The sequence below is a fragment of the Pocillopora damicornis genome, chromosome 8, assembly GCF_964200805.1.
Source record: "Pocillopora damicornis chromosome 8, jaPocDami1.2, whole genome shotgun sequence".
Taxonomy (NCBI): domain Eukaryota; kingdom Metazoa; phylum Cnidaria; class Anthozoa; order Scleractinia; family Pocilloporidae; genus Pocillopora; species Pocillopora damicornis.
Window position 1 is genome coordinate 22,169,322 of NC_142677.1, and position 22,488 is coordinate 22,191,809.

The following is a 22,488-nucleotide window of genomic DNA, read 5'->3' on the forward strand; positions in this document are numbered from 1 at the left end:
CGCGATAAGATAAAGTCACTACTGAAAGCTTTAATCCATAAATTTTTCATTTTTTTCGCATTTCAGCATACGTTTTAATGTGCGAAATTGAGACAAGCGAACAGCGGTTTCTCTAATGAGTACTAAGGAGTGGACATTGGGTACTAAAAATGCTGTAGGAATCAATATGGCTTCCAAAGTGAGGTCACGTCTCAAATTTTTGTCTCCTCATGTTGATGAGAAAGTATTTAAAAGTCTGCAAAAGCGTATATCACCACGGAAAACATCCAAGGCACTAGAATCTGTGAAAGGTGGGTCTCGCGAGAGGGTTGAAGATGTTTTTAAAGGCCTCAAATGGCGTCGTTTCTGCTCAGAAGATATTGTTGTACATTGTAAACTTGTTTGTAGGTTATCAACAAGCTTATGCAGAAAGGTCGATAAACTACTGTTTATTAAAGGGCAGACTATTTTGAAAGCTGCAGTAAAGGGTGCTCTCCACGAAAATCCCATGTCAAATTCTTGAAAAAACTTTAATACCTTTTCCTGTCTTTATATGCAAATTTAACTGGACAGAACTGAACGTTTTATTGACTCGGTATAAATTTATTAAATTAGATTTTAATTATTGATTTAAACAATATCAGATGGTGCCATTCCATTTTTGGCATCTATTCCAATAGGATGGTCCCTTACATTTACTATGAGGATGTAACTGAGGGTTTTTGAGGCACTACCTATAACGATGAATCAGTGATGAGAATTGTGCCTCCTGTTTTCAGAACAAAAATTACAAAATGGGTACCTTATTCCATAGAAAGGAGTTTATTCCAAAAGCACTTCAAAACAAATGCAAATTAAAAGATCATGGCTTTTTTATTTATTTACGTAGAAGGAGATGAGACCATTGCAGTATCTCAACAAGAGGTCAGTGTTGATGGGCAGCCTTTATCAGCACAAAACACAGAGAAACTTGTTCAAAAGAAGAAACCAAAGGTACAGTCAATCCTGTGCTAGATTGTTTCAATAGAAAATCAGTTTGTTTAAGAGATAAACAGGAACAAATAAGTTTTTCTTTTAACAAGGTGACAAACAGAATATACATATGTAAGAAAGTGCCATCTTCATGTATTTCCAAGAATGAATATTATTAGCCTCAGACATGCAGGTGGGAATTGAACTAAGAACTACCTAGAACAAGTTGTATAGTGGAGGATTTGAAAGTGGAATTTGTGTACATCAAACCAGCACTCTAAACCTCCCAGCCACACTGCCTCCTTTTAGGTGAACACAATTTCAATTACTTTGTGAATTGTACTTTTTCAGATAAGAGTGAATATTAACGAGTGGTACCGCAAGAACACTTCATTGCTAGACGTGGAGTCAATCTACCAGACACGCCCAAATGCTAAAACAGCCTTGGTGGGCACACAACCTGAACCCCACTTTATTTGGAAAGAAAAGGACTGGCCCAATGGGTTCCCTGATTCTCCAGAAGAGGCCAGCACAGATGTGGTGACTTTCTTAGAGCAGAGAGACTGCTACCGCCGACTGCAGGCACTTGGTGTCAAAAACTTTTGTGTTGGTAGTATTGTGGCTGTGACTAGGTCAGATCCTCTCATTGCAAAAGGAAAAGTCAGGTGAGTGTTTGTTTCTTTATGAGCACAAAAAATGTTAAAACAAAAACAACATTGTAATAAGCTAACAAAACCAAAACCTTAAAGAAAGTAAAGTAAAGAAATGGCTGTCACCGAGGATGAACAAAGTTGTGCAGAAGGAAAAATACAAACAATATTTTAAGACTTCAGCAGCATTTGATCAGTGGGTAGTATCAATTTTTATCACATGGCTTGGTGGTCTTGAGGTAAATTGGAATGTTCTAATTGGTTGTTACTAGATCAATATTTTTTCCATACTGGTCATAAGCTGTGTATTTTTGATCACGAAGGCCAGTAAATTCAAAATAAACAAGTTAAGTCCAAGTGCCATATAATAAACTACTCACTTACCTCTCTTGCTCCAGCCATACTGGGGAATATTGGCCCTTCATTGTTTTTTTCGGACAGACCTTACTGTGCTCAGGCCCTACAAAGACATCTGCAGGCCAATGTTCCTTAGTACCACCCTCAGTTAGTGAGAAGTTGATCATTCTGTTGATCAATAATCATGTTTCAAAAAAAGAGGCTAGTGTTCTTGGGACTGCAAATATTCTGCAAAGTTTTGATAGTTGTACCTTCATGATGGGTGGCTCTTTACCAGAAAGAAAGCAATTAGATGAAATTGTTAGTCAGAATAGATATCCATTATTAATTAGAACTAACTAGGAAGAATTCTTAAGGTCAAAATTAAATTTTGATGTAACATTATGGACAAATTAATTAACGAATTGTAGGGTTTTTTTTCTTACAAAGTTTTTTTCTCTCGTTTCCTTCAGGTTTGTGGGTATCTGTATTTACAAAAGTCGTTGGCAAAATTCCTTAGGCGCCACCTTTACTTTACGCAACGTAATAGACGGTGAACCAATGGAGGTGAACTTTCAGTTGTTCTCGCCACTTATTCAAAGCATCGAGGTCCTTAAGCATGAGACAAGAGGGGAGGATGCCCTGTGGTACCTAAGGGACTACCCTCCCTCTATGAGCACGGTGAATGAGAAAATGAAGCCACTGCCGTACACGAAAGAACCCTTGGAGTATGTTGAAACTGAAGAGACTAAGCGGGAAGTTGAGAAGTGGTTCGAGCAAATCTGGAGAAAGAAAAAGAAGTATTAAATTTTTTTAAGCTTTTTCAAGAACTGAGAGCTGTCTGAAGACTTAAGCTGTGGAAGACGATCAGCTATAGAAAAACATGATTGTTGGAGATCATCGAACAGATTAAAGACACTTGTGCAGCACAGTCTTGTCAATTTTCATTTATTAACGTGTTGTAGGCATTCAGTTAGTAACCGGGCGCCTGAAGGGAAAAAAGAAGAGGGGTTTAAAACGGGTCGTGTCTTGCAGTTCAACGGCGTGCAACTGCGTACAGCAAGAAGTTTTTTTCTCTGCAGTGCTATTGCGCACCGTGCACAACTGGGCGCAAAGAATAGGTGATGTTGCCTTTTTTTAATATATTTGCTGCCATTTTTTCTCGAATCAAATGGTTTGGTGGATTTATTACACTGAAATTTTTAAATTAATGATAATATTTAAAAAATTATTCGCCAAAGGCTAATAACTTTTTCAGTAAAATTGCTCAGATGCTTTCGAATTCTGTCGTAAGAATTCGTTTTGTTGTTAAAAACCATTCGGTTTCAATTGGTTCCACCAGAATTTGATAGGTTTATATCATTTAATCGACAAAATCTTCAAATCTTTCTTTTGAAAGGTTACTCAAAAGGTAATAGCATCTTTTGTGCTCTTCAGAATTGAATTTTCTTTATTGCGTTCATCACTTCGATAGCACTGTTAAAACGCGAGGCAGCCATTTTTGGAATTTAGCTCTCCTGCTATAGTCACATTGCGCGAGGTGATTATAGTAATCCTCGACCAATCAGAGCGCGCGCATCACTGTAATTACTCGAGCAATTATATTTAAGAAATATAATGATCATTTTTTTAGCACACAGCAGTGTTTGACGCAGTTATAACCCACAGAATCTCCGCGCAATTTCAGTGTGGCGAGCAGGTGATGAAAATTATTCCCCAATATCCCTTCGATCTTTTTGTTTCTTAACAGCCGAACGATTTTGCAAAAAATTGAACATGATATTCCGCACGTCAAGATTTTCTTCTTTTTTAAGCATAAGTGATGGGCTCCTTGCGTTAGCATATTTGGCACTATCTTCAACCTGATCCGAGTCCATGTCAAATACCATGTTTTTGAGCACTTGGAGATGGATCTCGAAAAATGGGCTCGTTTTCAGCATAGCGACGTTTGTGTGATCATTTTTATCAATCAGAAGGAAAATGAGCAAACGTTGGTGATTACAATTAAGGTGGGACGATGACTGGCAATTGGTACATGAAAGGTTCAGCAAATAAATCAGTTACAATGGAATGAAGGGAGCTGGAATCAAACTACTGTGGAAAGCCAGTGAAGAAAGGAAATATTAAAAGTTTCCAGTTTTTCATCCGTTATGGAGAGTTAAAACTTACTTAGTCAGAAATCAAAGCTTGGCTTTTCCTAGGCCGGCAAAAGTTTATAGGTGACGCATGATTAAAGCTCAAAATTAACACGTAACGCGTGAATTTTACAGAAAGGCAGAGTAAATTAAGATCTAAAGTCTTCCCTTTTAAAATCGTGACCCGTGAAATACCCCAGCGTAAGGGTAAACGTGACGAGTGATTTATTTTCAATATTTGTGCGCAAAACGGGATCAGTACCCACTGCTCCCCTCCCTCCCCTCCTATTTGCTTTCCACTCCTCTCAGATTCTTGCACAAAGAAGCAGGAAAGTCCTCTTCAGGAAAACTCCTGAAATTATGATAGGAAGTAGAAATTTAGCAAGCTCTTCAGTTAGTCAAGTTAGATTGGTTTAAAGATTAATGAAATGCCAAAGACGTCATGGACAGCTGTAAGGGCCTCAGTGTTTTATCGTTCCTGTCAGAATGTCGAAGGAAGCCGCACGTAGAACGACGGAACAACAGAATAACATGCATTGTAAGTTTCAGAGTGAGTGATAAGAATTCACGACGTCACTGAGATTAAGTCGCACGATATACCGTGGAACGTTCCGATTACGTCACGAAGATCTTTTCGGCACGAAAGATTACGAAGATATCGGTTCTTCAGTTTTGATTGCCTAAAAGAATCGCAGCAGTAACCAACGATTGATTTATGTATTCCACTTGTAGATATTAAAAACACTTCATGAAGATTAAACAAGAAATATCTTTCGCGAGTTTACCTGTTCCGTGACTTGGGCTAAATTGAATGACCTTCAGAGAGGTTCAAGAAAAAAACTTATTGGAAAAGTAGGAAATCATTTATAAATTTTTCAGAAAGTCGAGTCCACATTACGGTCTAAGACTTTCGTAAGAATAGCCAGGTTTATTCAGCAGTCGGAGACACAACTGACAAACCAAATAAATGTGCATGATAAAGTTGAGCTAGCTTTACACTGTTTTCCTTGACGATTTTTGGAAGATACTGTTCAGTGCTCGATGGGATATTTTTAGAATAGAATGTAAACAAAAAAACAATATGAAAATCAATGACATTTATGGCAAACCCTCTGCGAAACACGATCGAGCGCGAGCAAACTTTATTTGATATTCTTCTTGAAGTGGTCTGTTAAAAACTAGTCAAATCCCCATACTGTAAAAACCATTTGACTAAGAACATTCCGGCCTAAATTCATTGCTTTTGTTGTTATAGCTGAACAAATAAGATAGCTACAATTTAGGTAAGCCTGTTCTAATATTTTTTATAATAAAAGTTGTTTGCTAGCAGGAGGTGTGAGCTTCCTCGATGTTACTGTTTTGTTATGCAAAACGATACTTCCACAAAAAACCTTTTTGCGTTGGTAATTAAGCTCAAAACATTTTAATTTCTCCATGTATTCCTGACTTACTCTCAGTCAGGAATCAAGGCTAATCAGGAGGCAGCTGGCACGAAACTGCATGTTTTGTCGATCGCAAACACAGGCACAGCGACACATAAATTAGCTATAAATCTTAAAATCTCCTCAAGGGAACTCACGCGAGATACTTCTCCAAAATATCATTACATCCTACTGACACCAGGGCCAAACGACTTATAATCTGGTGTTAGCCAGGTCGAGAAGAACGGTGGGAATTATGTGAAACGTAAGTAAAAAAAACCTATATATTACTGCATGTTTCTCTCTTTTTTTTTTTTTGGTGAGAATCTCCGTTGTTAAATGGTTTACTCAGAAACGAAGAAGATTTCCAAAATTTGAACGTATGTCAGTGACATTCAGTTTAAACTGAGCTGTTTCTCAAAACTGAAAATCGTCTTCTGAATAAATAAAAGAGAAACTAGAAATCTCTCGTCACAACTGGAAGATATTTGTAAAAAGCGCACTTTGTTGCCTGATAAATGCTGAAAACACGTTTAATGATTTACGAAAAGTGGCAAACAAAATGTAAGCTAATGTATTCCATAACTGAATTTTTTTTTTTTGTCTTGCTACATGCTATCGAGTGTAAAAAACAGATTGAAAATTTTAAAGTTCAATCTATGGAATCAAATTGATATTAGTATTATGAAAGAGTTGGATGAATAACAAACTGAACGCAAAATCACTAATGACGGTTGATACAAATGATGAATTTGTTTTGTTATAAAACTGATAATGTGTTTTCAGGTGAGCTCAAAACATGTGAGAAAAAAATTAAAATGCAGAATATGGTAAAGGAAACGTCAAAACCTGTTACCATAATATGTTTGCCATCAAAGATCATGAGTTTAATACATTGTTCCTCTCAGGATAAGCGCCGTAGTTGTTTACCGAGGTAAGACAACAACAAACTCAAAGTAAATTCATTTTGCTCTGTTTAATACGCGCCTTATCCAATCCAAGGATGTTTGATGCAAGATTTGAAAAGTTTTAGAAAAAGTGTAAATTGTTGTCGGAGAGGAAGGAAGCTGACAACACCTCGGTTGTTCTCTATTGCCATCTAACATCCGGTCTAAACGTATGACACTTGAAAAAAATTTGTATGTCGCGTTGCCTATTTTTTTTCAGTGCCGTGAATATGTTAAATCCTGTGCCATGGTTTCACGAAAACAATTACAGAATAAGGCTAGAGATATTGTCGTACACAACAATTAGTGCCCAATGCGAGAAGAAATACTCGATCCAACCCAGCTTAATAGCATTTGGCTTTTGACTTCAAAGTTTAAAGGTCCGCCGCCCGTAGGAGGTCAAGAATATCAAAGGATAAACAATAGCTTAGTAGTGTGCCATATACCACAACACTTTGGTGAAGAAAGAATCTAAGAAACAAGAAGAATCATAGAAAAGATCCCCGTGACAAGTAGAATTTGTTTCTATAGTCTCGAAAAACGAAGAATAGTGAGCTTCGCTCTTAAAATGGTCATTAATAAGTTTAAATAGAAACCGAAAAATTATCCTCATGCCTTCAGGACGGTTTCTTACCGTTGTCATGCCAACTTATAACCCATTTTTTTAAAAATTCTTTTTTAATCCATCGCACGCTAAAAAATTACGAGAATTTTGGAATTCAGATACATTCAAAGGAAGATTTTCGAGCTTTATGAGATCCAAACTCGAGATATCCCGAAATTATTCGGAATCTGCAGGAACACATTATTAAACAAAACATTTTGCGGGTCGTCAGACTCAGATAGTATCCTCAGTGACCAGGAAGTCTTCGCATACCATGTAGGTGAAAATCTGTACATATTACAATTTTTTACATTATACAAATTAGCATGAAATATTTCAGATAGTAAGCAAGCTCGCAATGGTTGACAGGTGTGTTGAGACGAGAGTATGTAAACACGGTTGTGACGTCCCGCTCACTGTGTTAATAATTACCTATGACACGCATTTTATATTTAAACACAGGGTGTGGGGGTGGTGGTGGTGGGTGTATGCAAAATTTCTTGAATTCTCACGACACCCACCGTGTTTAGGTGAAGCTATATAAACATGGAAAAAAATTCATTTAATGTTTGAGCGAAGAGTTCAATAACCTGAAGTGTTGATATCAAGTGCAGTTTTACATGTGCTGAATTATGGCAAAAGATTATTAATTGTGGACCTAAAGTTATTACTTTTCTCAACTTAGCCATGTACAATTTTTCTTTTTAAAGAAGGTAAAAATATTGTGAATATTCAAATTTAACTTAAAATAATTTTAGTGGGAGTATTTTGGAAATAAAACCTCGGATTATGACTCGAAAACACATTAATATCATCTGTTAAATCTTTTTGTTTTTACACTAATCGATTAGATTTCATAACAATATATCCTGAGAACGTCTACAACTGTTTTTTTTTTCATTTGCAAATCGATTCAACTCTTGAGAATGCAAATTGTTATATTGCTTCAGGGCTCTGAATTTGTTAACGAAAGGTTTGGACTTAAAAGAGAGTTTTCCCTTTTTTTTTCAAATCCTTTAAAGTAAGACCGTACTTGATAATAGATCAGTGTTACTGTTACAACACTTCCAACGTTCATTTAATATTTCGTGACCCGGCGTCTGAATGCAAGTCGCAAACAACAAGCGGCAGAGGAATAAGGCGGCAATTTCTAATTATGTTAGCAATTCACAAATCGTCCGTCATGAATAACATAAATGACAAAATGAGATAATAAAACTGTCAATTTAAACAAATGTATTTATTATATTTTGTTTTCAATAGCAAAGAGATCTTCTTCAAGAAGGTGAATTTATTGACTGAAATTGTTTGATGTTTAATATTTCCAAGACATTTCCCGCTGTGAAAACAACAACTCTGCCAGCGCACTAAGACTGGAAAATTAATCTTTATTTGGTTCAGCCATTTACAGGTGAGTTACCTTTATGTTGATGTGAGCTGACCTTAAAATAAAAGATGGTTTTTTCAGCTGAAATCCTTGGTTACTTGAGATTTCATTTGTGCCTTTCTTTTATTTATGGGTTCATTAAGCCATGAAGATCCAAACAGTGTTTTAAAAGAACAAGAAACAAGGATCCTTTACCAACACACAGAGATTGTCAAAGGTCATATACCTTTTCTCGCTAAATTTACTGTACCTTTTCTACGTTACAGCTTTACTAAGCCGTGTTTTTTTAAAGGGATTTAAGATCTCTCCTCCAATCTTAAATTTTCTTCGCTCATTACGTTGATTTGTCTATGTTTGCTTCAGAAAATCTAGGAATTATCGACGCTTATGGTGTTATTATCAGCTGAGTTGGTGTAAATTTCATGAATGCTTAGTTTTGTATAAAATAGGAAGCCTGACATAAGAAAATTCCAAAAATTGATAGGTTCCTGCTAAATATTAGGTTTTGGCGTCTGGAAGAACCGTCCAGAGTGTCAAAAAAAACATGTCCCTTCGCGTTCGTAACGTCTCACCAACTGGCATAATCCTAATGACATAATGTTAAGCCCCGCTTAAAATGTTAGGGCAGTGAATTTAGTTTTTCTCGATTGGTAGCTACTGAAATAAACACAAGAATTAATTCACATGTCTTACTATCGCTGAGTGAAGAGAAATATACAGAATAGACGCTGTGTAAAATTTATGAGATTGAAGGAAACTCTTTTTTTATGAATTTCCGGCAAAAGGTGTTTACGGGCGAGGCGATTAAAATTTTCGAATGAGAAAGAACTGCCATCGCAGCACCCAGAAAGTTGCAATACACAGTCTGTGGCTGAGTCTCACATTATGTCATAGCTATTTTGAAAGCATTTAATCTGAGAGAGCTATTCCCAAACGGCTGACCTCGTCACTCATTACGTTATTCGCTTTTTTCGTGTGCAAGAGCCCTCCGTAGGAGCAATTAAAGTACTTATCCAACAGAAAAAACTTTATCAATCTTTCTTCGAATGTATACGGGAAGCTTTGACTGGCTCTTCATTGCACCTTAGTCTTACTCAGTTAAAGACGATGGCTTTCGAAGTTCCGAAAAAATTATCCAAGATCAAACAGCCAAATCTTCTCACCAGTTTTCTGGTTCGGAATAAGACGACTCCCCTCCTCCCATTCCACTCCTATCTGCCCCTCTCCCACGAAAACGTGAGGACCTTCTGGCCTCGTTAAGAGAGATTTTGAACAATTTGACGTTTAATTCAAAAATCCCTCTGCGAGTGACAAACGAACAACTTATTTGCTTATCACAGATGATGGACTAAGAAAATTTTGAGTCTTATGTTTCTACAACAGTACAGAAATTTTTTCAGTTCTTTTATAGAAACTTAAGAAGATAATGGAGGATTTTCAGACCAGAAGCAAAAACATACCTTTCACTTAAATGATTTTCCGTAACGCAAACAAGAATTCAATATAGCCCCCGCTCCGATTTAGTCATCGATGTTTGATCAATGGTGGAAAACTGTTGAAAATAACAAGGTCGGGCACTTAGATAAAATGGAGTCAGCTCAAAAAAACAATCTTAACTAAGAATTGAATTTACGTTTGGCTGATAGAGTCGAACCTATTTTTGACGTGGGCGTAATAAAGACTCCCTCAGATGGTTCAAATACGTTTTATTGTTAATTTACATTTGGAATTACGTCACTCTGAATCTTTGAAAAAAACGTCTTCCACGGTATCTAAGCGGCTTCGTTTATATTAATCATTTTTTTTCCTTCTCAGCACGTAACAAAGCCGTCAACACATTTTTTTTATTTTCTGCAATAATCGTGTGTCAAATTGTTATGACTAATGTGGAGGTGTTTGTTAAGGCTTTAGTTTTGCAAAAACCACGCTTCGTTGTAAATTTTATCCTTACGATCGGAATCAGAAAGTCTTGTTCGTAGATATCTTTGCCTACAGGCAGGTAAAATAGAAATGAGAGTTTTAAGTTATTAATGACATTCAATTCAAGCTCGACAGGTTATACAATGGTAAAGCACAAGGCCTGCGTAATTACGGTAGTAATACAAAGGATTAAATATTCTATTTGTTTTCACAAGGAAATGTTGTTGAACCACATTGACACATGTTTAATGTTAACCCCCTTTTAGCCATTCTTGTTGCCATTTCCTCTATAATAGTTAAGCTTTCCGAGGAAAAAAGTCCCCTCATTATTCGATGGAGGAATCTCCACTCCAAAAACACCCATAAAAAAGGTGTACCTTTGGTTGTCTCCTAAGTGTTCTATACAGTTTTTACTAAACATTTTCTCTTGCAATATTTTCTTCAATCAATTTTCCTAAAAACTGCAGCCTTGCATGAACCTTTCGTGACTTCCTAGGAAGAGCAGTATTAATTTGCTGAACTAAAATTGGGTAGCCTCTTAATAAAAAGTATTGTTGTGGCTCTGATTGGGAACATTCGCCATTCTCCTAAAAACAGAACAGTGTCGCCTCAAGATTGAAAAAAGAAAAAAAACATGTTCTATTATTAACAATGACAGGGTTTTTCATGTAAATAACAGACATTTGCAGGTTTGACGTCAAAACCCAAAGAACGAGGTAAATTTAATACAAATACGGCTGTCGGTTGAAAGGAGTCTTATTCACTTCGCTCACAAGATATTAAAGTCAGCCAAACGACCTGGGAGTCGAAATTTGAAATATCAATTTGTAAGTAAGATTGCTTCAGGGTGTACATATCAGTTCTTAAGGTATGTTGGTTCGTTTTAATTGTATATCATAACGTTTGATGTTGCCAGTGTGTCAATATTTCTTGTAGAGAACTTTTTGAAGCCAAATATTGAAAATTGCATTCTTTTTAGACAACAAATATGGTATTTTTATTCACATGGGCCAGAGGATCTAAACAAGGTAGTTTTCTGGCATATTTAAAACTTTATTCCAAAAATAGTCGGGTGTGTTACATAAAAAAAAACTATTACGATAATCAGTCGTATATCTGAGAACTAGAGCTCTTTTACTTATTTCTTGAAATAAAAGAAAACGTAGATTGTAAAATTCCCACTAGTTGTTTCTAACACTGTGGTACACTGAAATTTGTCTCTGTTTTACTCTTTCTGTTTTTTGCTATCGAATCGCAGGCGTCCGGCAATAAGGTTTTCACACTAAATTTTGTCGCGGCGCTGAAAGACATGCTTTATCTACGCTTTCTTAGAATGAAAGAAGAATTTCAAGACGTTCTGAAGAACATTTCATTGACAAATCGTAAAACGTAGATAGGGTTTGAAAATCCACACAATTTTGTACGTATGTGTAAAGAAACCAAAGAACAAAATAATTTGTGGGAAACTAAAATGCTAAACACGAAGTATAATTAAAAGATAAAAAATGAAGAGGAACAACCAATAATTTAATATTTTTGGGGGAAAATCCTTTCTTTATTTGGGTTTGAACGCTTTTCCGAAAATATATTTCCGTGACAAATTTAGAGCAAAATAATGAAACGTTGACAAGCCATTTGTTTATGAGGAAGTTAAAACTAATGGTTTCATTGGTGTCTTTTTCATTACAGTATGGTCGCGTAAATAATTTTGGCAAACAAAAAATATTGCGCTGTCATATTTCATTGATTAGGACGAACCTCATCGAGGAAAAAAGCCTCTTACACTATGTTCTGTCTCTTTTTTTGTCTGGGTTTTTTCTGCGGCAATTTTAAGTTATTAGTAAGGAAACGTACATGAAAACTCATTTCAATGTACTGAAGGCATTAGCTTTAAGTTTTAAACTGACATTTAATTTATTAGTAGAATTATGCTAACATGCCCCTAAGCGTTTTCTTTTTATATCGGCTCTGAGATGTATAATTTCTGAAACATTTTTTTCTATGAAACGTATTTGACATACAGAATTAAATGGAGGAACGTATTCCAAAGGCAATAGTTAGTCACGTTTTATAAACCTTTTCACGTTTATCAAAACTACACGATGGTCAATGATATATATTTGGAATCATACTGCGATAATCATGTACATTTGACCCTGGCTATGAGCTTTTAAGCTTGATAGATTTCTTTGCACGATTTCCATCATTATTCTCTTACAAGATACATTAGCTTGTCACCAAAACAAAGGAAAAGAAGGATTCCATAGATTGAATGAAATATGAGCTGGTCTCAAGTTGACAGTTTAATGTGTGCTTCTTGATTGCAGCCGTTAATTTTAGCTACGCGAAAAGATTTAGATTTAAGTTCTTACTCTACTGCGTTGCGTTAAGTTACTCAAGATGTGTTTAAAAACGCACTTGTGTGGTTTTCAAGATGAAAGTTTATCTTTAATTTTATGGAGAAGCTTGAAAAATATGATTACTCGATCGAATACCACGCAAATGTTGTACGTAAAACGTCAAAAAGAGAAAATTTACATATTATCATACGGTGGTATTTTCCCCGTGAAAACAATCTTAGTTCAGCGGCTTACAGATCATACCGCACAGGAAATAATTGGACAAAGCACCTATTTCAATTCAGCGCTGCCTCATTTCAAAAAAACTAAATACAACCGCATACTCATAGCATTTCAGTCACCATTTTCGCGTGATTTTGGCAGGTTTTTAAGCTAAAGAGCACTGGAAGGGCGATAGGAACGTACCAAAACAAACAATAAATATTTAATGTGAATAGGAGTGACGTAAAACGATCCAAACACGCACAGATAAGTTCAAGACGGAACACAAACACGAGGAATCGTGAGAGCGGACTTAACTTCTGTGCGTGAATACAAAAGATCAATTTTAATCTGATTCAGGTTTTAAAGTGAGCGGTGATTATTCTCAAATTTTACTCTCGTAAGTGTTCTTTATGTCATATCCTGACATAAGATATTGGTCCTCACAAAACACGTAAATTCATCGCATAAATGTTTTAAATGAATACCAGAAGACCAATATCGTATCTATAACTTTGCATGTGGAAGGACCCTCAATCGAATTCGATCAAGAATAATATTTCGGCGAGAATTCGTAAACACAGGCTGAGGCGTCTTAATGCCAAGTGGAAACTCTTGAACTTGCTTACGGGATGGAACAGTTTAAAATGAAAGGCCTAAGAGGTACGTTAATCGCACATTTCACCAGCATATCTCTCCTCAACCGAAGCAAGGATGCTTCCAAGGGTATTTTATCGCTAACGTATCACTTACAGTAAGGAACGCCTTAATGAGAACTTGTTGTTACCGCAAAAGGCGACCCAAGTGTGGTTGTGTGTGTGTGTGTTAATCACACAACCTCTAATTAACTTTTCCAGTTGTTGGCACAAAAGAGCTTTAGAACATCGAAAGACCGACAGGAAACTGAAATTCAACCAGTAATTAATAGAAGGATATCTCTTCTCCACCCATAAATAATTGCTTTTGTACATCTTACCATCTTATTTCAGGAAACATATACTTTTAAAGTTCTGAGATTTGCCAAAAACATACAAAAATAAAAAATTTGGCCTAATTCAATCTCAGTTCCACGACCGTTTCACCCGCCTGTGGTTTGTTGACAATTTTTTTCCTTACCAAAGGATTTGGATTTCATCTGTGACTCATTGCTCAACAGTCGTAGGACAAAATGGAATCTACTTGTAACAATTTTAAAATGTAAACATTTTGTCTTAATATCTCAATCTAAAACAATTATGATTCGATCAGTCTGAATAGTTTTGGGGACATTTTATTTTAAGTGAATGCCTAATACCGTTAAAAAAAGTGGAAACAAATTTATTTAAAGTAAAAAGTTGCAAGATATTTGTGAAAAAATATCGTGGCTGGTATGACGCGGCGTTTCGTCTCGGCCGAGAGACTCATCAGATACGTTTCGTAAATTACAAGCGAACTTTTCGAGCATCGTGCAAAAAATTTTTTCATTAGTATTTGACAATTTTTCGTCGTATATGTCATAACCCGTCAATGTTCAGTTGGGAATCATTCTGCGATAGAGGGCCAGACTGCTAACATCTTGACTTTGCGAAGGATAATTCCAAGATTCTTGTGGAATGAGTGATTCATCGGTTGGTATTCCATTCGTTAAGAATTTAAGGCTCAGATTTAAATATACCAGCGAATATCACAGCCAAATGCTATTTAATCCTTTGATTTTAAAGCTGACAAGTCCTACTTTTGGGAAGGAAAACAACATTTACAGTATCAAGATGAGTGCATGCGTCAACTATGCTATCACCAGGGCAACATAACATTTATTTGTCTAATAAGTTTAGCCAATAAAGACACATCAACTATCAGCTTCAAAGCAGATCAAGAAGAGATATATTTCTTTTTGTACTCTACTGCTGCTTTACTAATGGGTTATGACAATGTGCGATTAAGGTCTTACTTCTTCGCGCCTGATTATAAGATAACAACTTGATAATCGCAAATCTTCCCCCAAAAATCTTCATTGCACGATAATCATAAAGCCATTTCTACGAAGATTGCCAGACTTTTCTTAAGCTTTGTTGGCAGCAAATCGTGATTCATCCCAAACGGAAAAGGTAATCTTAATCCTTACATGGTGAGCAGTGGAGTTAATTGTGATCGGTAAAACCTTTTTATACCCATTTTCCGCCCCAACCTTTCAAAGTAGTAACAAACCGTTTTAATGAAACATAAGTTCAGCCCCCTAGTGAGCTCCAAAATATAAATTAATTCCTTAATGACCTGAAGAAAGTTCACAATAGACAGAGGTTGTTTTACATGTGCATTCGTTACATAATCATATTATTTCTTCTTCATGCTAAATATTAGACATGACATAATTTAATTCCCCTCTCGCTTCCTGCGAACCGGTATTTTACATAAAAAGGACCAATCACATGAAAATGCATTTTACATGACAGATAACCCGTAAGAGAGAGCGCTATATTTGACCGGATATGTACGTTATACGCAGTCCAATTTAGTTATTCACAAGCTCCAAGGGTCTTAAGATGCGAACCATTATGTTTAGGAGGCACTGGCTAATTGAAATACCAGTCGAATGCCAAGGGCGATTCGAGCTTCGACGAAGAATTTTCCTTGCGTGAGGAAATTTTCGATCTAAAACTGAATTTTGCAAGTTTGAAGCCCAACTCGGTAAGAAAATTTTGAAGCAGTTAATTTGCTATTTAAAGGTTGATTTTTAATTATTTGTGTCTTGCCTGAAGTTTCTATTTCGTCCTGCGCATACGTTTAATATTTCAATCTGACCAAAATCAGTTAGTTCTCTTTTAAGAAAAACTCTGACTAACAGCAAAACTAACTGATGAGGTGAGTACTCCAGCCTCTTTTTCATTAAACATTTTCAGCACTCTCGGTGTTATTTTTTTAACATTTCGTATCCCGTTCAAAAATTAGTTTCCCTTGGGAATAAACGCCTCCGAGAATTCCTGATATTCTCTACCTAAGATTGATGAAGGCAATTAATTTTTAGAGGTATCTATTTTTCGCGGGGCGACAATTTTGCCACCTACCTACAAATTATGTAGCGTCTGCAAAACATTAATTTGAATTTACTCTCTGATCAAAATGTTTTTTGTATTTTGCATTTAACTCAGCTAAAATTTAAGATGCAAACACCTTCAAAAGCAACGGGAATAGAGACTGGATGTCAATAAGCAAAAACGACCGGGACGGAACCCTTAGATTTTGCCGATCAAGCTTCAGTAGATATTTCTTCTTTCTAGAAAGGCTGGTTCATCAGTACTCAGCTGTATTCGTTCCCTAGCACCTGGTGTTTTGGGAGAAAAGTAAAGGCCATTCTGTTTACTTATTACACCACAATAAGTTGTGGTGACGGCGCGCTGAATTGTTAGTCATGCACTCTAAAATCGATGTGTAAAGTGAAAAAAAATTAAGTTGACCCGCAAAGTTTCATTTTCGAAGCTTCATGCAGAAAAAAAGGAAACAGCACTAATTTGAGTTGCTTGAGCTTGTTTAAATAACTGACTTGAAGCTTGCAATGTCTATTTTTGAATATTTAATCTTTACTGTCAACTTTAATTAATTTCAAAATTCGGTTATTTATTCTTCTCTTCCTACTTCTGTGAAAGATTAGTTGCTTTAGTTTTCATCCATTTAACTAGTCCCTCCGGAACGAATTACTTAAAAAAACACTCTTGAAAATGCACCGAAATATGAGAAATAGCTGTGAGCTGGAGTTTTATACCTTTCGATTAACACGTAAAGTTCTATTACGACTTTAATAGGTAGAAAAAAAGTCTGTGCTCTAAAAAACGTTTCATTTTTTCTCCTTAACGAGCATCTACCTACCATGGTGAGTTAATACATTTTCTTTGACTTCATCTCCACAGCGGCGCATATAATATTCGTTGATAAATGTTATTTCCATAAGTTCATTTTTGGGGAGGTTAACATCACGAAATATCGTAAAAATACGTAAAAAAAGCAAGTTAACTTCTCCGTTTTCTTTTTCATTTCAACGAAATCAGGCTTCGAAATGTAAGCCATTGCAACGACTTGAGCGCCATTTTTCTCGTTAACTACATGTACTAAACAAATACTACTTAAAACCATTCATATCAGTGACATTAAACAAGCATTCTATTAAACTAGTCCTTCTAAGGATAACACCTCCTTCACGCAGGCAAATGTACACCAATGTTACCACAAATACTACGTTGAATTCCTTTTAAAAGCGACTGAGTCCCTGACTTTCGGGAAGGATTTGCCTCATTTTGGAATATTCTAGTCTTTTTCTGGTAGAATAAATAATCCTTGGTAAACAATGAGAGGAATTAATTATCAAATACTTTGTTGGTTTTTCCAAATATTGAATAATTTTTTCCGGCTGACGAGGAAGTGCAATAACTTCAACATGAATCATTAGAATATCACCCATTTATTATGATCAAATGTTTTTTTATAGGGAAGAAATGATGTGATTCCTTCTCTCTAATAGGAAAGCACTTTCCGAAAAAGCTCTAGGAAAAAAAATTTTTCAACAGTGCAGCATTTTTTGTCGACAGGTTGAAAAAGAAACCAAGTTTTTAAATGTTCTTCTTCGTTTAGTGGTTTTTTAATAAAATTGCTGAAAGGTCTGTGTGATAAACATTTGTTGTCCCCTACAATCAGAGGATATAATCTTAATCCACAACTTCATAGCGGGGCCGGTGGCTTTGTGTGTGCTAATTACACCTGCGGTTCCTCTATTTATGGCTTTGCGCACAAAAAAACCTTCAGCAACACTGTTAACTGTTTTATACACCTACATTACAGAGATAAGCATGCTTTTGCCGTGATGCGATAGCTATTGGAGGACAAAATTTAACTAAGCAGACTCCACAACTCAAAGAGGTCGAAAGTGCAACTCAGACGGTTTCATGTAAATGCAACATTTTAACTTTTGAAATTTTCGAATTTGGATTAGCTGTGGCGCGTGGAAAAGGAAAAAGTAGACCTTTTTAGTCCTCATTAGAAAAAAACTTCCTACAGACTAAAACTGCTTTGTAAGTCTGTTTCTTAACATTTCTGCACCACATTTAGGTCGTAACATATATTCGAGGCTAAAAATTATGAAATACGACAGGTGTTCGGATGAAAAGACACTGAATTAATATTCGTGTGAGATCGTGGATATCAACTGTTTGAGGATTTTTGAACTCTTCAGGCAAAATTTGATTAATTTTTATTCGGAAGTTTTCCAAACCGGACCGGCTTTTCCCAATCAAAACTATTTTTTAAATTCATCAGTGAAAATAGCGAAAATTTCATATGAAAGCGTAAGCGCTTTGTTCCTGTTTCCGCAGGCGATCCTGTGTTGTTTTTATTTGTTCCTCAGAGAGATAGACCGTCGCCAGCTTAGCAACATTGGAAATGTCAGACACAAGGAAGAAGGTGCCTACAGCGCGTTTGATCTGTAGATAAACTGATAAAGACCAAAGCGAGGTAAAATCGGATTGCGACAAAGAAAGCCGTTGCTAAAAAACTAAGTGATCGGAAGAGTAAAATTGGCCAATTTAACTCTCTAAAGACTAGACAAACCAAAAGACAATTTTATTCAAAATAATTAGGCTCACTAAAACAAGAGAGCTGAGGCATGCAGTCAGCAAACAGATTGAGAAATTTTGGAGGCAATTAAGTGTTAACTGGCTTTTATCTTTTTTTCGGAAAGCTTAGATGAAAGACGTCAAATAATTGAGGAAGCTAAGAAATTCTATTCTTTTGTTACCTAATGTCCACCTATGCTAGAAGAAAAGCCTCTGAAATGAAGATTACAAGCTTAAGGGCTGAAGGGTTTGCAACTGCCTCAAAATAATTTTCTTTAAAGATTGTGCTCACAAGGAGTTACAATTTAAGAAAATTGCTATTTATGAAACAGAATTGCCAGGCCTGAGGAAGTCCTCAGTAACGAAGTCTTCCATCGCGGACAAATCATTCTCCCTTACTTGCGTAATTTTCTAGATATCGTATGGGACTTCTGGAGAAATTATTTTCTTGGAAATTTGGTCATATTTATGTTTGTAGGCGCCCTTGATAAAAAATCAAACCGCCGCAGAATTGCACGGAATCTTCAATGGAAACTAAAATACGGCACAAAGAATGCGTTTTGTCATGCAAAAGTGTCCATTATTTTGGCACAATTAATTCATTATTCTTTGCGACACCGAAACAGACATTCATCATTGTTAAGAAATTTTCACGAACCAGTTATCATCTAACAAACAATTTCATTTACCAAAAGCCAAACTACCACTTTTTGGCTGATGAAGAAGCATCTATTTGTCTGTATCAAATCCAGAAAATTTCTCTCCCACAAGGTCAGCTCTTTCTGTCGACTCTCGTTCCTAAGTACCCGAGGAAGAATGCGTATGTAAATGTTCAATTAGTAACCTAAGGTTTGGACTTTGTAAAACTACCCTCTGTGCTTTAATTAACCTGGTGCACACTTTGCCGGCAACGTTCTTTCGTGAGGCGAAAAGTCTGGAAAATATAATTTAAATTGCCTGCTTAGTTGTCGGTTTAAAAACGAAGGGCATAGGAATTATTTCACTGAGTGTTAAAAAACCGCTAGCTCTTCCGGCCATAATTTCAAAGGAGATGATAAATTCTCCTTTGACAGTTTCAAAAAGGTGAGATTCTGTTTGTTATCTCGTATTGTTTTATCCATTCTTTATTTCCATGGTTCGGGTTATTGTTCAGATCTGCTCTGTAGCGGGTCATTTATAATTCAGTGACAGCGAAGTGTATGTGAGACTCTGTTTCCGTTTTCTCTTACCAGGTCTCTAATAAGTTTCTAAAGAAAGGAAGGATTCAATAATATTAACAGACACTGACTGATGATGGAAAGCTAGGACAAGTTATCACCATGGCTGTGGGTTTAGTTGTGGTGATAGTGTTTATGATCGTGTCTACTGTCATTGGGAACACTGCAATCTGCTACATTATCTATAGAGTGAGGCGTCTTCACTCTCCTTCCTGTATTTTCCTTGTGAATTTGGCCATCAATGACATTCTGGTGGCGTTGTTTCTACTACCATTCAGCATCGCAACCACGGCAAGTAATTACGTTGTCGTGAGTAAAACTGGCTGCGACATCATTGGATTCTTCCAACATGCTACGAGCGCAGTCTCAGTTTTGACGCTTTTATCAGTTAGCATGGACAGGTATCTAGCCATACTAACTCCTCTGAAATACAAAGGCTGGGTAACCCGTAACAGGACCGTTTTATGCATATTCTTCATCTGGTTTTATGCGTTGTTATCAGCGTGTTATCCTCTTCTGGGATGGAGTCGTTATTATGCTTTCCCTGGACAGTGGCTTTGCGAATCCAATTACCACATATCCGTTAGTTTTACATACTTCAAAATGACTACAATCTACTTTATGCCGCTGGTTTCTATTATTTTTATTTACATCAGTATACTGCGAGTAGCTTTACGTCATTCGAAGCAAATCGCCCGCGAAGTAAAGGCATTGCGTCAAAGGGAAATGGCTGCAGTACTTGAGCCCGAACTTGGTGCACAAGTGTCAGCGGCGGTCATATCGGGACAATATTGCATGCGCAAGCCGCATTCTGCCCTCAGAGCAGATATCAAGACAGCTTTGACATTGGCCTCGATCGTCGGAGTGTTATTTATCGCCTGGACACCATATATAGTGGTAAACCTGTGGTCCTCACACACAAGGAATTATGGGACGGAATTACTACAGTCTATTGTCTCTGGACTTTATTACTCCACGGGAGTTATAAATCCTTATTTATACGGATACTTGAACAGGATTATAAAAAGAGAATTTAAAACTATTTGGACAAATACGCGCAGGTCTTTTTCTCAGATCAGAGCGAACAAAATCCAACAAGCGGAAATATCATCACGGAAGTCGTCCTAATCTGAGGATATCTCTATTCTGTTTGGAAAAATTCTAAATCAGCATTAACGATTGTTTTATGCGGGGTGCACGTCCATCGATACAAGAATCTCCTACGAAGTTTGGAGAGCACTCAAGAAGCTAGCGTTTTTTTCGGCTTCGCCTCAAGAAATTCATAATGAACTCTCTTGCTCTCCAAACTCCCCGAGTATTTCATATATCGATGAACGGAAGCTGAAGTGTGAAATACTTATTTTGTAACATTTTCAACGCGGTAATTTAAATGCTTTAGCCAAAGAAATTCCCTCCATGCATTTCGCTTCAATTTGGACGCACGCTTTATCACAGGGCACCAAAGAAATGTGAAGCACGCCATTCAGATGAATGAAGCAGACTTTTCAAAAAGACCACCAAAGTTTTCGCTGGACAAGCTTTCCCTCGACAGGTGTCCTTGTTCAAAGTCCTTTCGTCCAGTCTTTGGATGGGAGGATTTTCCAAAGGAGTACTTTTCATATCATAAATTTAAATTAGTTGCCAGGGAAACCTCGTCGACTTGAGAGGTATAAAAGCAATTTAGGACACTACTTACAAGATCATGTATTAGACCTAAATTATCGGTTAAAAATGTGAGAACAAAGTTTCCTGTCTATAATCTATACTCAGTGCTCTGATAATTGTATAGTAACTCCCCAACTAAGTATGCTCATAAGACCTTTATAGATTGTTTTCCCCTTTGGGAGTCCTCAGTCGCCCATAAATGTAATTTTTTTTTTTAATGAAAAGACTACATTTTAACCGGTTTCTTAATATCATTCGTTTTAGCTAGTTATGCGAAGTAGAACTGTGTTCTCTTCTCTCCCAAATTTTATTTAAATCTTTCTCCTACCCCAGCCCCCTCTCTCCTACACATACTAAATATTTCTTATGCGAGGCTAACTCAAGCAAGTTTTTTCTCCATTTTGCTCACTTTTTTCCATTTTTTTAAATTCAGTTTGCTTGGTCTGAACCGCTTTAATTCTAATTTTGGAGTCTTTATTTGATTTTTATTTGTCATTAAAACTTAAGTGTTCGACTCTTAAGTTGTACGAACCTAACGCATTCAATTAAAAAAAAAAGATTGAAGAAACAAAAGCATTCTTGGCGTATTTTTTTTTTTTGAAATGGGCGTTCAGATTTATCATACAGATGCCCTATCTTCACACAAAGGGTTGATCCTACCTTCCTAGTTTAGGACTCCTTTTTCGTTTTTAGGAAAATTCAAAACGACCGGGGATTTCCCTTTTCCCAAACGTCTAATCTTTAGTCGATGTGTAATGGTAATTGAACTGAGTGGGCGGGAGGAGGGGGGGGGGGGGTGGGTCAAGTTAGTCGGAAATCATACACATGATCTGAAATCACAAGTATGATTTTGGACCAAAATTGCTCGAAAATGTTGTGGGTACGAAAGCCAAATTTGCCACATAAAAGCTTCTTGGGCTTCTATTTTCCTGAAATTTGATTGGTTACTTTAAATAAGTCTTGGAATCATATTGGTTGAATTTTTGTAATGTTGCTTTCTCATGGGCTAGGAAAAAGAAGCGATTTGGAGAAAAGAGAGTGCAATTCGTAAATAAATCGCACAGCTGAGAGCCAATCAGATTACAATTATTTCCAGTGAATTAAAAATGAATGTT

The 22,488-nt window shown here is 36.4% G+C and overlaps 2 protein-coding genes across 7 annotated transcripts; both read left to right on the plus strand.

The window, feature by feature from the left end:
* The first annotated feature begins 132 nt into the window (after positions 1-132).
* On the plus strand, positions 133-2,868 carry LOC113678889 (uncharacterized). The gene is made up of 4 exons (XM_089214907.1): positions 133-290; positions 869-972; positions 1,303-1,616; positions 2,411-2,868. Exons 1-4 carry the CDS (start codon positions 167-169, stop codon positions 2,742-2,744), a joined length of 876 nt encoding a protein of 291 aa, XP_089071033.1. The 5' UTR covers positions 133-166; the 3' UTR covers positions 2,745-2,868.
* Positions 2,869-8,316: 5,448 nt separating this feature from the next.
* LOC113678929 (G protein-coupled receptor 161B) lies at positions 8,317-21,946 on the plus strand. Of its 6 annotated transcripts, XM_089214910.1 has the most exons (3): positions 15,396-15,579; positions 18,284-18,390; positions 19,724-21,946. In XM_089214910.1, the coding sequence occupies exon 3, from the start codon at positions 19,811-19,813 to the stop codon at positions 20,834-20,836; it is 1,026 nt and encodes a 341-aa protein (XP_089071036.1). In that variant the 5' UTR covers positions 15,396-15,579; positions 18,284-18,390; positions 19,724-19,810; the 3' UTR covers positions 20,837-21,946. The 6 variants fall into 6 exon arrangements, with proteins under 6 accessions (XP_089071034.1, XP_027051650.2, XP_027051651.2 ...); XM_089214908.1 differs by lacking the exons at positions 15,396-15,579; positions 18,284-18,390 and adding an exon at positions 8,317-8,455; XM_027195849.2 differs by lacking the exons at positions 15,396-15,579; positions 18,284-18,390 and adding an exon at positions 11,065-11,219.
* The last annotated feature ends 542 nt before the right edge of the window (positions 21,947-22,488 follow it).